We start from the raw sequence: 17,489 nt of genomic DNA, 5'->3' as shown, positions 1-17,489 counted from the left end.
GCGAAACCATTTCTGAACTTTCGACCACAACTGCAGAGGTAAACATCACAGCCTTGCAAGGGCGTCCTCGAAGCCAACGACCTCTGTCCACAGCCGCAGCTACGGCTTAATTCCATCCTGCTGGCCGCTCCAATGAAACAGAAATCAGCCCTGCCTGCGAAGCCCCTAGGACGGCGAATGAAGCTGACACTTCAGGACACAAGACTGGTTTGTTTATTTGGCGTGTTCTATAAGTTGAGGGGGGGAATCTGGGGCAAATAAATAAATAAATAATCAGACAGACGGAGACTTGAGGGCAAAGGAGCGGAGGGCGGGGCGCGGGGTCTTTGCATAGTTCTCGAAATGAACAGGGGGTGGCGGCAGGAGGCAACGCGGAGTCTCAGCGGAAAGGCAGCACTTGCAAACCGGGACGGGAGGCTTCGAGAAAGGTCGGAAGGTGACTAACTATTTCTTTGTCGTAGAGACCGCGGTGTGGAGCGTTCGTCCTCTCTACCTGGGGTGGGTGCGGCGCCTCACATGATCTGCCTGGGCATCCCGTACCCCGTCATGCCCGCCTGGGAGGCGCCCTTGTTGCTGCCCATCTGCAGACCTATCACGTTCTGTCCCTGGCGGAGCTGCTCCTCTGAAAATCCCCTCCGGTTCTGCTGGGCTTTCCTGGGCAGAAGGAGTGAGATGGAATAATGTCATTCTGACAGTTTTCAAATCCTTCCCAAGATGGGCAGTCAGGCCTTAGTGGGAGTCACCAGATAGAAGAGCGGGCCCTATCCTAGGCTACAGTCGGCCGAAACTACGGTCCCTCCCTGAGCTATGGCCCCACTCTGAGCTGTGAGTCTACCCTGAGCTATGGCCCCACTCTGAGCTGTGAGTCTACCCTGAGCTATGGCCCCACTCTGAGCTGTGAGTCTACCCTGAGCTATGGCCCCACTCTGAGCTGTGAGTCTACCCTGAGCTATGGCCCTACTCTGAGCTGTGAGTCTACCCTGAGCTATGGCCCCACTCTGAGCTGTGAGTCTACCCTGAGCTATGGCCCCACTCTGAGCTGTGAGTCTACCCTGAGCTATGGCCCCACTCTGAGCTGTGAGTCTACCCTGAGCTATGGCCCCACTCTGAGCTGTGAGTCTACCCTGAGCTATGGCCCCACTCTGAGCTGTGAGTCTACCCTGAGCTATGGCCCCACTCTGAGCTGTGAGTCTACCCTGAGCTATGGCCCCACTCTGAGCTGTGAGTCTACCCTGAGCTATGGCCCCACTCTGAGCTGTGAGTCTACCCTGAGCTATGGCCCCACTCTGAGCTGTGAGTCTACCCTGAGCTATGGCCCCACTCTGAGCTGTGAGTCTACCCTGAGCTATGGCCCCACTCTGAGCTGTGAGTCTACCCTGAGCTATGGCCCCACTCTGAGCTGTGAGTCTACCCTGAGCTATGGCCCCACTCTGAGCTGTGAGTCTACCCTGAGCTATGGCCCCACTCTGAGCTGTGAGTCTACCCTGAGCTATGGCCCTACTCTGAGCTGTGAGTCTACCCTGAGCTATGGCCCCACTCTGAGCTGTGAGTCTACCCTGAGCTATGGCCCCACTCTGAGCTGTGAGTCTACCCTGAGCTATGACCCTACTCTGAGCTGTGAGTCTACCCTGAGCTATGGCCCTACTCTGAGCTGTGAGTCTACCCTGAGCTATGGCCCTACTCTGAGCTGTGAGTCTACCCTGAGCTATGGCCCCACTCTGAGCAATGGTTCTACCCTAAGCAATGACCCCCGCCACAGGCAAGCCCTGCCATGATGCAGGATCTCTTTCTCCTTAGAAGCCCAGATGGTTTTCTAGAATTTCCAGCAAAGATCAGTAGCTACCTCTCTGAGGATTTCACACTCAGTTTTCCTGTCACCCTCTCTCTCACAGTTACTTCAAACACTTATGAAAATTAAAGCCAGCTCTTCTTACAAAGCATGTCATTAATCCCGTTCCACCCTTTTCCTGCAAAGGCCAAGGGTTCATGTTCCATTTTAGAGCTGAAGGACCCAGGAGTTATAAAGGAGAAATTTCTTACTCTAGACTAGAAGTCAGCAAACTTCAGATAGTAAGTAATTTTGGTTTGGGGGCCATAGAGACCATGGCAGGTCATTAATGAAGCTGGAACTAAAACCAGGATTTCAGCTGGCCAATATCTAGATTTTCAAGCCAGGTTCTTTTAAAATGACACAGACTTACACCTTTTCATAACTGTCAAGAAGAAAAGGGGGTTAGGGAAATGAAGAGTCAGTTATCTGGTACAACAAATTATTTTCTCTTCATCTCCCACTGAGTTATTGGGTTGAGTTTCAGCTCCCTTGCTACCCCCGACCCCCTGAAAAAACAACAAAACAAATCTCCTTAGGAAAAGGACCTTTACTGACATGACCATATAATTTGTTATCCAGACCAGGCTACTTCTGAGAGTGAAAGAAAGTGCTATTAATAAATATACCAAGACAGCAGGCATTAACCACTGTCCTAGGCAATAGGACGTATTTTCCCTTCATTATGTGGATAGCTAGATAAATAGATAATTAGATTGATTCAGGGCTACTGGGGTCATAATAAAACCAAGTTCAGACATCAGGCCACCTCTGAGAAAAGCAATTCAGTCCTGCTCAGTCTCAGGAGAAACAGAACCCGGGCAGAGATGGAAACAATGGTAGGAAAGGCCCGACCATTTCTGCCCTGGGTGGATGCTGACCTGAACATCAGCATCGGTCTTCCCTTGCTCTGGGGGACTCAGTGGTGGAGCCAGAAGTACTTGTCCTTAGATGTTTTGTGTTGAAATAGCCTCTGGGAGCTACAAGGCTTCAGCAGCTCCCTTTTGTTAAAATCAGCCTCTGCTCCAGCAAGGTGGAGAAGGGATTTTACCTGTGAAACCAGGATGGCTCTCCCCTGTAGCAGCCATCATCCTTGGTGACTGCAACGCTGCCTAGAGCCATCAGGGTCCTCTGCACAGCTGCCATGTCCTTCCCTGGAAACCAATGAAGAGATTCAAGCCAAGCATGTGTCAGAGCCAAGGAACTTGGAAGGATGGGCTAGACCTTCAGGAAGGAAGTTCTGGTAGGAGGCTGCAGGCGATCACATTCAGGGGACAGAGATGTCAAATACTTCTCGAAGTGGCCCGAACAACTATAGCCAAACCGCTCAGAAAGGAACAAAATATCATCTGGCTCATTCATTTCTATGTGGTGCATACCAGAGATGCCAGTTTCTAATCCATTCAGAGTTGCTGTCTGAATCAAACACTCCAAACACTTAGCAGCTCAGATCTCGGGGGGCCCTGCCCTGAGCAGAGGCCCTGGCCTCGGTGGGTGCGGCAGGCTCTGGTGAGAGGTCTGAGGGCAGACTGGAGTGGTCGACTGCAGAAGAGGACTTTCCTCAGGACGGGAAAGAGAAAAGGAGACTGGAAAGAAACTGCTTGGATGGATTAACTGCACCGAACCCCAGGTGGCTTCTCTCTTTCACTTTATCTGGGTTAAAAGGATCTAAAATCACCCATGTGCATCAAACTGATCACATGGCTGTTTGGGCTGGAGGCCTGGCAAATGAAGGAAAACAATTCAACACAGAAGCACTCAACGTGACACAAATGACAGGCCCTTTATTTTGTGCTGCTGGAAGGAGTTATGGAGACAATAAATAACTGGTGGGTGTGCGTGCGTGAACGAAAGGGAGAGAAAGAGAGAAAGAGAGAGAAAGGGGTGGAGAGAGAGGTGTACCTATGTGAGGGGAAGCACTGTTAGCTGAGGAGCCCAGGGACCCTTAACCCACGGAGAGGGCATCTGGACCGTCCGGGGCAGCCTGCTCCTCCCATCTTTTCTCCCTTCCAGTTGACTGACATGTCCTGAACTGAGAAAGATGCTGCTGTGTGGTTAGCCCTGCAATTCAGAGCCAGATCCAAGGTCCATGCAAGCCAAGTGCAAAATCTAAAGGCACAGGGTTAGAAAAGAAGGCAGCATTTAGCCGGGTGGGGAGCAGGATCTCTGCAGCCTGAGTGAACCATCTGTGGCCTCTCCAGCCCAGCTGCTGCAGCTCAGTCACTGGGAAACACAGGATTCTGGGGGAAAGGCAGACGGAAAGTGAAAATGGAGTGTAACTCTAATAAAATAAGCAATTAAGGCCCACAGAGGAAGTCCAGTTCAGGATGTCCATTTATTCAAAGACGAGAGAGACAGCAGATCCTTCTTCCCTCGCCTCTCTCCTCTGTCCCATTAACCATGGACGATTTCCTGGATCCCGAGGCCCTGCGGGACCAGTTAATGGACACAGGGATAAAATGCTCTCAATGGAGAGTCCTCCAGACTCAAGGGACAGCCGGGGGGTGGAGGGTGGAGAATGGAGAATCTGGGCAGCAGATGGAAGAAAAAGACACAAGGAATACTGAGAATTAAGACAGGAAACAGAGGTGGTTATTAAAATGATTCTTCTCTTCTACTGATGAAAAGCATTTCTCTCGTCACTGAAAAACAGGGCACTTGATACTTAAAAAATAGAATTATAGCAATGATATTCTGAAGGATCACTGGGAAGAAATAGGGAGAGGGTTTGCTCTTAAGAAGTGTGTCATTAAGGAGAACCTAGAGAAGTGATTAAGCACGGGGAGGCTTAGGGAGGTTAGGGCGTATCACTCATCTCCACTGTACCAAGAGCACACTGGGAACGTGTCTGATGGTTGGAAAGAGCAGGTCTGGTATGTCCAGGTTCTGGGAATTCGTGGCGCCTGGCAGCCAGCACCTCAGCCTCAGACACTGCCCTGGAACCGTGGGTGCAGAGGGAAGTTCTGTTAACCGTAGACCCAGCCTCCCTCCCAGATAGCTGGCTAGTGTATATACTACAGGAACCCAGAAAGGGTGGAGGGAACTAAGTTGGGGGCAACAGGAAGATATCCTGGAACCTAGAACTAAATACCACCCCACCCTCATCCCACAGAGGAGAAAAGGAAACACATGATTGGGGCAAACGAAGCTAGGGAAGGAGGCGTTAGACAGGAACGACATGGAAGGGTTTTCCTTTCGAGAGTTCCCAGGGCAAGAGATTTGATATAAATTATAGGCCAGATGCTTCACTATATGTGACATCGACCCCATAGAATTGATGTTATTTCTCCCAATGTGTGGATAGAAAAACGAATTCAGGGAAATTAACATGCCCAGAGACACCCAACAAGTAAACCAGGGCCTGGCTCTAGCTCTGGTGTCTGAAAATAAAGCCCACAAACTGTCCACTAGGCCACCCTACTTGGGTCCCCAATTCAGGCTGGCGGAGGCACCTGCCTCAGTGACAAGGACGATCTGAAGGGCTGGCAGTGGCGGCTTCAGGACCAGGCCAGGTGGAAGGCACTGGGAGGAGAAAGCTGGGCGCAGTTCTTGGGCTCTACAAGATCAAGGGCACCAACCAACGGCGGCGAGTCTTTGAGTGTTTTTGTCTGAAATGATTTCTCCAGTTCTCAACTCAAATAAGATTAAAGCAAGAAAAAGCAGTTGGGGCCTAGAGTCGCCCATTCGTGTGCAAATCAAGTTAGTTATTGTCAAGATTCTAAAGAACATAATGAACAGAAATTTGTATCTATAACTAGTTCATGTCTAGCTTGTTTTCTTGTCATGTCTGGTTAGTTTTCTAGTGGATGCTCCTGTGAAGAATTCCAGCATTCTTGAGCTGACAAAATGGCATGAGGGCCTCTGCCCAGCCTCACTTCTTTTATCAGTTCCGATGCCCAGATCAATTGCGCTGGGTGGAAAGGAGCCATCAGTGGAGGCTGATTCCTGTAACTGGGGCTCAAAAATTTAAATGTCTAAGGTGCAGTAAGCTGAAGCAAAATCTGCGAAGTGTGCCAGGAGAAAGCAACAAAAGCTAAACTGCTGGTGTCACCACCAAGTATACCATCTGCCTAGAACAAAACCTGCTTCAGGGCAGGCTTTCTGAGCTCCTTGGATGATTATGGGATGTGCAGGGGATCTCTTTAAAAATACGATATTTGAGGTCAATCCCTGGAAAGACTGAATCAGCAGGCCTGGGAGTTTATATTTTTAATAAGCTCCATCAGGCAAGTTTGAGAAACATGGGTTTCACCTGGTGACTCCCAAACTAGACTGAATATCAGAATTACCTGCAAATCTTAAAAACTCAGATTCTGGGATCATCTCCTGAGATGATTCTGATGCAGCCAGACTGGATAGGCAAGCGCTGCTCCAATTCTTTGGTTTTCAGTTTCTTAAAAGATCAAAATGTCTGGCATGTGATAAATAGTAAATAATATTTGTTAAGCAATAACTCCTTCCTTCAGAGATATCTTCCACAAAGTCAGGTAGTAAAATCAGTAATTAGAAGGGCTCTGCTCCAAGCTATGAACCAGCTCAGAGGCCTGGCAGCCTGGAATCTCTCTGCTCCCTGAAAGCTACCCTAGATACTTTGGCAAGACAGCTTGAAAATCACTGCTGAAGACTATTCTCCCGAGGAAAAACAATATATAGTCCTAAAGAAGTACCAACTAGGTGCTGGGAATTTTCTAGATGCTCAAGAGCAGAAATGGGACTGAGTCCTAGTGGTGATCCAAAAATGAGACTGCTGGCCATAAGAACAGTAGTGACACATGAAAGCAGAGAGACCAAATGTATACTAACAGCTCCAGAGTTTTAATCAGGCTACCTGGAATCTTCTAGCCTCCTACCACCAGTGAAGCTAATAAAAACTTGTAGTTGTAAAAAACAGATGATGGCCCAGTAGCTTCCCTGTCTCACCCGAAAATCTTTTCATAGTCTCAGATAGCAACTGACACTTCTACTTGACAATAGAGTGCTCCCTGTTTTCTGCATTATCACAAAGCATTGTTTCTCCAAGTGTGTTCTTTCTTCTACTCCAAATGACTGAATGGTCATCTCCAGGGATTCTTTTTTTTTTTTTAATATATCTTTGTTGATTTCAGAGAGAGGAAGGGAGAAGGAGAGAGAGAGAAACATCAATGCTGAGAGAGTCATCAGTGATCAGCTGCCTCCTGCAGGCCCCCAACTGGGGATCGAGTCCACAACCCAGGCATGTGCCCTGACCGGGAATCAAACCCCAATCAGCTGGATCCTAGGTTGATGTGTAACTGCTGAGCACGCCCGGCTGGGCTCCAGGGATTCTTAATGCCTATAGAGTTTGAGGGCTATTACCCTAAAAATACTAGAACAAAAATTTTGTTCTCTTAAATTTTTTTCTATTACTTTCAGGACAGCTTCTGCATGTCTCTGAAAAGAAAAAAGGAACAGAACAGTGAAAAGAAAGAAAAATGGCGAGAGAGACATCATATTGGTGGGGAAAGTAAGGCTGGACATTGTACTTTCCATACTAAAAATCAGTCTTGTGGTCAAAACTCTGCTTCAGAGCTTCTTCTATATCATATTAATTTTGACTCATCCTTGCTACTCTTGGATTACTGGCTTTGTTCATCTTTCTGAGACTTACAGAGAAAGCAATCCGTGGATGAAGGAACCATATCTTATATCCCTGAGTAATAACTTAGGCATAGCCCCAACTCTCCATTCAGGGTAGAGGAAATATTGCTGTAGTCAATGGAGAAATGCCAGAGGGGAGACTGGACTTGCACTGTGGGTTTTATGCATTTTTGTTGCTCGTCTCCCTGGAGAAACTCTCTAAGGCAGTGGTTCTCAAAGCGGGGTCCCCAGACCAGCAGAAGCAGCATCACCTATGAATTAGTAAGAAAAACAAATTCCTAGGCCCTACCCCACACTTAATACCTCTGGGGGTGGGTCCAGCAATCTGTGTTTTAACCAGGTAATTCTGATGCACACGAGTCTGAGAACCCCTGCTGGGGGGAAAACCAGCCAAACACAATCATGAGCAGCACTTTGAATAAATGCTGTGAAATCTGTTCTGATAGAAAAGGAGGCTTCACACAGGAGGCATCTGTGATGTCCCAAGGCACTACTGGTATGTCATGAAATCCCAGAATATCTCTCAAACTGGGTGAAGTGTCTCTGTGCTCTGCTGTTGAGGAATGACACATGCAGCGACACCTCCTCAGAGAATATATTTGGACCTTCCAGGCACTCCACCCCTGGATGTAAAACCACACCTCCTCCCTCACTCCCAGTCACCCGGGAGGGGAGCAGGGAGGCGTGACAAAAGCATGTGTCCAGGATCGTCGTCAGTATAATCACGGAGAATAGGAATCAGGTTTGACTGATCTTTGAGCCTTGCCTGCTCTGGCCTTCTAGAAGTCTACATGTGTAATGCTCACCACATAGTTATGCAAAGAAACCTGAAAGGTTAGTTGCTGATGGACCGAGTGTAGGGGAAGGAAGCCAGCATTTATTAGATGTCTATTAGGCATTTTACATAGTACTTAATCCTTCAAGAACCCCTTGAAGGAGACGCTAGATCTGTTTACAGGGAAGGAAGCTGAGGCTCTGAGAGATAAGCAGCTCAAACAAGGTCACAGAACCAGGATGTAGCTAAAGAAGAGTTTCAACCCATCCACCTGACTCCCAAACTCAGGCTCTTTCCACTGTACTGGGACCTTCTGGGTCTAGAATTGGGGAAAGACATCAAGAGGGTATTGACCAGGAGGCAGAAAAAAAATCAGTAAGGTGACCTGCAAAGCTCGCCCCTCCCTACTGGGGAATTGCAGAGGAGGTGAGGGCAAAGGTCATCCCAGCAGCCCCACCAGCTTCTGTGTGAAGCCATTAATGAAATCCATTTGTTACAAGACAGAATTGTGCCTTTCCAGCCTTGTTCCTGTGCTCTCGTTTTGTATGAGTCTTAAAAAAATGCCAGGCCAATGACAGTAGTAATTTTTACATTTATTATGCTCTATTATTGCCATGCATTATGCTAAGCACTTTTTGTGCTTTATCTCACTTCCCCTATCAACCCTGTGAAATAGATACAATTAGTCCCATTTACAGCCGAGGAAATAGAAGCTCAGAAAAGTTCATTGACACATCGTGGAACAGAGCTTTAAACCACACAGTCTAATTTCTGACTCAAGAGTCTGCACTTGACTACCTTCCAGGGCAGATGTTCTGTGGGTCTGTCTGACCAGCATACTCACTAGCTCTCACGTGTTCTCTCTTACACACACACACCCCAACACACACACCTTTTCTAGCTCCTCCCTTTCTCTCCTTCCCCCTTTCCCTCTGAAGATGCTGAAATCTAAAATCTAACCTCCAGTTTGCTCTCCTCTGAGTCACCAACAGCTGAGACAGCCCTGTCCCTGCCCTACCCCTGCCCTTTCCAGTGCCCCAGGGAAAATCTGAAAGTCAGCAGCCAGGCATTCACCTTCTCTCCAAGAGAGACTTGGCCAGTTCCCTCCCATAGCTCTAAGGGCCCTCATTCCTTCTGCATCACCAGCTTCCTCCCCGGGTAACTCCAGTAGTCTTGTCTATAGTATGTATCCCTATGGTTGCGTTGTTTTCTGGACCAGTCAGCCCTGGGTTCCTTTTTAAAGCTCCAAACCTTTCATTCTGGTTGCCCCCATTCCATTCCAAACATTTTAAGTTGTATCTAAAAGGGTTTTCAGGATAGTGGGTATATCTGGAGCCTGTCTGGATAACTAAAGCCTAACTAAATGAGAAGGCATTTGGCAAGCCTGGGCTCCTGCAGCTTTATATGTCCGTGACCTAACAGCGGCACAGAGTCACTGGGCAGCCGTGAGCAAGCACAGTCCTACTTGGAAAGAGGCCGGGCAGGGGGCTGGGGGGCTGAGAGGTGTGGAGCATAAAATGCCTGCAGAGGAGGAAGAGAAGTACTCAGGCAAGGAAGGCTGGCCCTGCAGGAGCCACAGCCACATGCACAGAATCGGGAATGAATGTCAATAAACTGAAAACCACAGTCAAGGTGCAGAGCAGTAGGGAGTATGTGGCACTAAGCTAAGCAAATGGCTAGTCCGATAGCTCTGTATACAAACATGAACACGCTCACACACACATAGACACACTAACCGTGCCTCGCAGCATCCCACCGATGCCAGCACAGTCATGCCCAAGCTCATGCGTGACAACCAGCTCTAACAGAAAGGACCCAGCCTCAGTTGCTTAGTCCATGTAAAGTACTGTGGGTCTCACTACCGGGCCTGCTACAGCCATCACCCTTCCCCCTTTCTCTGCTCAAAGGAACCCATCTTCCCACCACTTGCTCCACTGCATAGTGACCAGCTTCAGACAGTGATCCTGGGGAATGTCAAATATTCCCTCTAACACAGAATGAATCTCCCTGAAATTCAGCTGTCAGTTGCCCCTCCATGGAGAGGGCCACCACGCCCGGGCCTCTAGAGGCTATCTGAACACTCCTAAGCATCTGCTTTCCTACGGCCAGCTATCCCTTCCTACTACAGCACCCTTGGAGTGAGTTTCCTCCCTTATTTCCTTTAAAGCCCCATCCTTCTGCCCTGGGGGCAAGACCCCTCAGTGCCTGCCTTGTTTACTTTTTGTAGGAGCATTAACTTGTCCTGGAGTCCATTTGTCCACTACACTATCTCATGCCTCTCAACCTCTCTCTTCCCTAAGAGGGCTGGGCAGGTGGTGTAGACTCTACCTGCTCTGTTTTTCAAGGACCACTGCTCCTTATATCCCTCCCCCTTCACTGTCAGCACCTCTTGGGTATAAAGTTCATCTGTATAGTCTTTGGAAAAGGGAAAAGGTGAGCAAAGCATCCTCAGTAATGGAAAGACAGAAAAGCACCCTGGAGATGCACACCTGCCACACACCTCCCAGGTTTGTCATCCTCCTACACTTCCTGCGCTCGGGGTGCCTCTTGAGGCCCCTTCCATGTACGCAAACCCCCCAGCTAGTGCAAGGCTCCGGCCTTTTGTCCCACACAGCCCTGACTCATCCTGCTCCTCTACGGCTTCATCCGTCACCGTTATGACTCAACAGCACACTCAAAGCATAGGCGAAGGCAAAGCCTCCCGGCCAGCGCGTGGCTTGGCAGAGCAGATAAGGCTTTATTCTTCGGCATCAAAGAGGCTGAGTTTGAGTCCTGCTAATTCCTAGCCAGCCAAATGATGTACACATGTAAATCACGGGCAAGCTCCAGGTCTGTCATCTATGAAATGGGCAAATTAATAACCTTTGCTTCGTAGAACTGTAGGAGAATTGACTGGCAATGTGTAGTGAAGCGTTTGAACCATGACTAGTGAATGGGAAAATATCAATAAGCACTAGCTATCTTTATGAGCTGAGGACACTCTTCATAGTTTTGATCTAAAAAGAAAGTCTCCACTGTGACATTCCATGGGGATTTGGAGGCAAGTGCCCATGAAGTCAACGGCCTGGCCGAAGGTCTGGGTACCCGAGTTTCTAAGTAATGGCAAACACAAGGAAAATTGATGGGCATTGTAGGGTTTTAACTACTCACCTCTGAGGGAAACAGGAAATGCCTGCTCTCTGCCTGATACAGAGGGGGGTGGGGTGGGGTAAGGAGTAAGGAGTCAATTGTATCTTTATAAATTGTTAATAGAATGGTCCTCTGCTAGAAATCCATTTCAGCCATCATCTGAATGTCCCTTAAAATCTCATTGTCTATTGATCACAGGAAAGTTACCCTACTCTCACTGTCAGCAGAACCATTTGGGTCACTGCTCCGAGCATCCTATTGGTTGGGCCACAGATGACAGCCAGTGACAATGAGCAGGAGAGAGCAGAATCAACCTGGACATCCTGCTGGGGCTGGTCTGCATCTCCCAGGCAGGCCTAGTGAGAACAGCTGCATGGATGGGCACCTACATTTGTGCTCAGGGGGACATTCAGCACTATGACCAGAGGTCCTCAATTCTCTGGCAGTGTCTCCATTCACATCATTTCCCTCCAATAATGGTGGATTGTTAAATATGTCCAGAAATGTGATTTGATTTTTATGCTTCTTAAGGTCTCTTACTCAAGTCAATTCGCAAATGTGAAAGAAGAAATCATTGTCACACTCTCTGAGAGAATACATATGTGGAAGGTATAGTCACCAAGCTTCCAGATAATCGTTTAATAAATGGTTGAGGTGCTATTTATTTTTCAGATTGAATGACAAAATTGTACCAGGTGGCTTTGTCTATGAGCCCCGCTGCTGGTGAGTCAGAAACACACACACACACACACAACACACTCTTCAGTAGCTACCATTTGTTCACAAAAATTACGATGTGGGAGGGATAGCAGGAATGAAAGGCATCCATGTAACCATTTTAGCTTCCTCTCTGTTTACTCCTTAGTTTGCTGAGGTCCCTGTTGTGTCCTGGGGAACATTCCCTTAGAGGACGATACCCCTTTCAATAGAACACCATAAAGGGGAAGCTAATGACACCCCCGAGTGACAGCTGGTACCCCCCCCCACACACACAGGCACAGGGAAGAACATTGTGAGCGGGTTTCACAAAGAGGTGGGCAAAGGGAGGGAGAGGGGAGAACAATCCCCGAAGGCACAGGGCAGTTTACCTTCCCATAAATCCACTGTCTGAAAAATGTCAGTGGTCCTGACACCGTAGATCTCTGCAGCTTTTAGGAACTGGGAGATCTGCTCCATCTGCTTAAAAGCCATCTTGGACTCTGAGATCTTGGCAATGGGCTCTTGTCCAGGTGGGTATAAACTGTTTATCAGCTTGCACAGAACCTGAAGGTGGAAAGGGAGGAACAGCATCCATTTTCCCTTCATATTTCGTCACTAATGCAAAGTAAACCCTAACCCCCATCGGACACAGCTGACAGGCAAGTCTTGAGCCCAGGAAGGCATGGGCTCTCGGCTGGGTGGCTAGGCTCCCATGCCAAACCCCAAAGACCTCGGCGGGTCCAGTAGCCCGGGGATCGCCTTCCGTCCTTGCTTCTCCCTTCCTTTTTCTGGGTGAGGATAAGTGTTTACAGAGAGGGAACGGTGGGCAGGGATGAGGCCATGATTCCAGACTTCAACGCAGGGATGCGCTAGTGGTGGTGCCCAGGGTGGTCAAATGATAGAATCTAAGATTATTTCTTCTATCAAAGGGCAGACCCGACTCAGCCTTCAGTAACTCATCCCGTGTGTGCTAATGATGTGTACACCAACGGAATGAACTGGGTACACTGGTCCCAGACACCTATAACCCCAGTGCTGGGCAACCCAACGGGGAGGCATGGGATAGCAGTTATGTAACAACAATCACACCCTGCAGGAAAAAGATCCGCTTGTTTGAATCAGCAGAGCCTGAGGTCCTGCATTTCCCAAAACACAGGAGCATCTGATCAGAAAAGCAGTTGTCTAATAAGGATTCCCTTCAGTTTCCTGAGAACCCCTCCATTCACCAGGCAGACACTGAGCACCCCCAGGGAGCATGGCTCTAGGAAGGCAGGTAGTTAGTCTCCCCCCCTCTCCTTTGTTTTACTATGTAACCAATCCATTCCCCCGGGGAGGGAATGGCTCCAGATGAGCTGATGCACCAAAAAAGCTGGAGCGATCTCAAGGAAACACTTATCTCTAGTCTCGCTGGAAGAGCAAAAGGGCTTGGGCTTTGCCAACGACTCAGAAGGAAGCTGCGCTAGCTGGGGAATTGTGCGGGGCGCCCGGACCTTCCAACCCCGGAGAAATAAGCGCATCTCCGTCCCCCCCCCAGGGGACGCAGAGCTGGCCACAGCAGCTCCTCCCGCAGCCTCACCTGGCCAGAGAAGACCCTGGAGGGTTTCCCTGCCCAGCGCGCTCGCCGTCCTTACCGTCCCGTCCATTAACCATTGCTGAAAGTGGGCCCTGCCGGGGGGCGGGTGCTCTATGTCCTCGGCGCACTGCAGGATGATCCAGTCCACCAGCTTGTTCTCCAGGTCGGCGTCATACTTCTGCTCGATCTTCTCCTGCACCTCTCGGCTCAGGCCGTAGCTGGGGCCGCGGTTCGCCATCTCTGCGAGCGCGGCGCGGGCGCGCGGCATCCACACAATAGCGGCGCGAGCTCGGGGCGCGCGGGGCTGGATGTGGCTGGGCCGCCGGCCCCGCGCCTGCGAAGCGGCCAGAAAGCCGGGCGTGGTTTAAATCAGGGAGCCAATGAAGCCACTGGGGTTTCACCTACAAACAAGCCAGAAAAGCGCAGCCACACGCCAGTGACTCTACAATAAAGCCCCTGTGGGTCCGGGGTGGGGGTGGGGGTGGGGGGCTGGAACCCGCCTCCCGGTCCCGCCTATCCACCCGATGAGATGGTGCACAGGGACTCACAATCACAATCGAGGCGGAACCCCCAGGCAGCGGGGGGGGGCTGGGTGGCCGTTTCTTAGCCCCACTAGCAGCACTTTGCAAAGGCAGGAACCCTGAGGTGGGGAAGGGCAGGTGATGAACAGGCGGAGAGGAAGGCCGCCTGGACGTGGGGCTGCCGATGCTGCATGGCGTTGGAAAGAATGGGGCACTGATTCGATTTTTTTCCAGGCTGAGGAGGGTCACCCCGGGGCCGTTGCTAAGAGCCCTCCAAAAAGCCAGCCCGCTCCTGTGCGGTCGAGCCCGCCGCCTCCTCCCGCTGGGAGCCTTTCGCAGCTGCAGGATTCCTTCCCCTCCTGGGGGGGGGGGGGGGGGGCAGCGGGTGGGACCCGGGGCCAGCGCACAGCTGCGCAGGGGATGGGGCCTGCGGGAGGGTCCTCGCTCAGCTGTCCATCTGTCCGGAGCTGCCAGGCCGCTTCCCCCAGCGCCGAGGGAACAGTTGTCTGGCAGGACCGGAGGGGCTGAGAGCTGCAACCATTCGCTTATTCTGCTGCCAGCCAGATTTCATCCAGAAACTTCCACCCTGGTGGGAAACTGTTGTGCCTCAGTCTGACTTATTCAAGGAATGTAGCTTTTTGAAGCTGTTTTTAACAGAAAGACCGTAAGAGGATGTTTTATAAACTGAAAAGAGCTCATTATGCTAAGAACTCTTGGAATAGAAGATTTGGAGAGAGGGTAAAGATTTTGTTTATTTTAGTTAAGGAACAGTAAAGGATAACTGATATGCTATTGGTGGTAACTGAGTATTTGATATTAGCAAACAAGACCTCTGGGGAAATCATCAGACTTAAGTTGGCCTGAAGTTTTTATAACTGTTAAAAGGTGTAGCTGTTTATCTTCCTAAACTGGGAGTAAAGATAGAGTTTTACTGGTTTTGTGTAAGTCTCTGAGTTCTCCGGTTCATTCAACAAATAGTTTTTGAGCACTTACCTGTGTCAAGTACTGTGCTCAGGAGGAATAAAGTATAATTCTTGCCTCTGGAAGGATCGATCAACTGACTCAGGCACATTAGATAAAGCAATTCTAGTACATGGGATGGAGATCTTTGTTTCTGTGGGAAATTGATTAGAAGCTATGCAGGAAATGACTCCTCAAATAAAACACGTATTGAGAAAAATCTACTGCCAGCTGGGGTCTGGACTAGTGAAAATTTAATTACTTAGTACATATGTGGTTGGTGTGCCTGAGAAAAGACTTAGTGGCCAGTAGTTGAAGGCCTAGGAGAGAGAATTCTGAAAAACTAAGGGTTGTGGGAGAATCAGGAGCTTTGAGGAGAGCAGTCAGTTTAGCAAACAGCACGAGAAGGGCTGACTAATGCAGGTCTTGATGCTGCGTGTAGCCTCCAGTTGAAGAAGCTCTAAAGACAACAGAACTCTTTCCGGAGACTTGGGGCTCAGGGAAAGGGCAGGAAAACTGTCAGCAGAATCTTGAACATCACTGAGTTGCATCATGGGTGGCAGCAATGTGGTCAATTCCAACCTGAGACTAAGGAAAGGGAGGCCCAGACAGAAGGCATGACACTTTCTCTGCGTCTGGAATTGCTCTAAGAAAGATGTTGGTTTATTAATAAAGACAGAAACAATTCTGAAAGAGGTGCATTGGCCCCTTTTATATTTTTTCAGACTATACTTTGCAGATCTTTTGTACCCAAAGATTTTTTTCCATTGTAACAAAATAACTGGGTGTTTTCAGTGAATGCTTGAGCTCAATATTCTGGAATATGGCAGCAAAGTGGGGGAGGAGGGCAGTCTTTGCCAGCAAGGTATAGGTTAGACGTGTCCAGAAATCCACAGGAAGTTATTAAAGGAAAAAAGCTTGATTCCCTGGAGGAGTGACAGTGGAAATTGGCCCAACCCTATATTAACTGAGTGCCTACTAGTATTATAGTTAATTTCTCAACAACATTTTTAAGGGCCAGTATATCTGAGATTTTAAAAAATGAATGAGACATGGCAACATGGTTTAGTAGCAAAGTTAAACTTGTAAACAATAAATGCCAGCCAGGTATCATGCTAAAAATCGTACAAAGGTACAATTATACCTAGAGGAAGGGGGTACGGGGTTAGGGAGAAGGTTTATACATGAGATAACTTTAAGTCTTAAAAGATGAGTATGTGTTTGCCAGGTGAATGGGGCAAGGTATTTGCCAGGTGGGTGGGTGAGGCAGGGGGGATAGAAAACATCAGTGCAAAGGCAACTTATGTAAGAAGGTAAAAATGTTCTAATATCACAAAACATAGGTTATAGGGAAGAGACACATAGTAAGAAAAATTAGGCTGGAATGTCAGGCAGGCTCCAGATCATAAAGTAGTGTGATTGCAAGTGCTTATGGTTAGATTTTTAGGAATTTTGAGGACCAGTTGTTAAATTCAGCCATTATAAGCAATTAAATTATGTAAACTTACACTTAAATTATGTTACAAGCCAAAGTCAAAGACTCAACACATATCACTTTCTAATTTATTTTGCTACATTTTAATATTACCTATGTTTTTTAGGGTATTTATGTTTATTGTCTCTATATAGCTGTCCATGAAAGAATGTCCAGCCTAAGAGAAAGTCTTATAAAAGAGTTTATTTGAGCCAAACAGACAGCGATGACCAAGAAGAAAAATCTCAACGGATTGAGAAAACTCTCTGAACAATGGCAATTTTGCAGCTTATTTTATACATTAGAATTGAAGGAGGAAACAGGGAGGTTTACATGAAATCCATGGTGGTAGATGAGGAACGTGGGGAAAGCAAAGCAGGGAAATTTGGGTCTGGAAAGCATATTCCTCTGCTCTTTCAAAGGTATGTTATCTTAGATGCACAAAGACAATAGACAATTTCAGAGGTAAAGATTGACCTTTGTCAAGGAAGCTACAGCCCAGGACATGACTACTCCTCCTGCTCCATGACCCACTTATAGTTAGGAATTTTTATATTCAGAACACCCCGTCTCTGAGTTTGTAAGGCCCCTCATGCCGGCCTCCCCGAGCTTGTCAGGTTTTAGTATGTGGCCCCTTTTTCATCAGCATAGTGTATATTCTACGTAACAACGTGGTACTGGCCACTTCTTCCCATCTTCCTCGTACTGGGTGACATCACAGTGGTAGCATGAAACCAGTCCAGACAAGACTCTTTCTGAATGGATGTCGGTAAACTCTAGGAACCAGGGCTTTCCCCGCTTCTCTGACCCCTTGAAAACCCAGACTTAATGTATCATGCAAAAGAATTTGTGTTTTTCCATAGGGAAAGAGAACCATCAGTTCTGACTTGGATGAAGGAAAGGGAGAGGGGCAG

The 17,489-nt window shown here is 48.5% G+C and overlaps 1 protein-coding gene across 1 annotated transcript; it reads right to left on the bottom strand.

Moving 5' to 3' along the window:
• Positions 1-441: 441 nt before the first annotated feature.
• TAGLN3 (transgelin 3) lies at positions 442-14,081 on the bottom strand. The gene is made up of 4 exons (XM_016200205.2): positions 13,679-14,081; positions 12,437-12,611; positions 2,880-2,982; positions 442-654 (listed from the first exon to the last, which is right to left on the bottom strand). Exons 1-4 carry the CDS (start codon positions 13,886-13,888, stop codon positions 513-515), a joined length of 630 nt encoding a protein of 209 aa, XP_016055691.1. The 5' UTR covers positions 13,889-14,081; the 3' UTR covers positions 442-512.
• Between the last annotated feature and the right edge of the window lie 3,408 nt (positions 14,082-17,489).

This window comes from Miniopterus natalensis, chromosome 6 (genome assembly GCF_054644295.1).
Source record: "Miniopterus natalensis isolate mMinNat1 chromosome 6, mMinNat1.hap1, whole genome shotgun sequence".
NCBI lineage: Eukaryota > Metazoa > Chordata > Mammalia > Chiroptera > Miniopteridae > Miniopterus > Miniopterus natalensis.
This window is presented reverse-complemented; position numbering and strand designations above follow the sequence as displayed.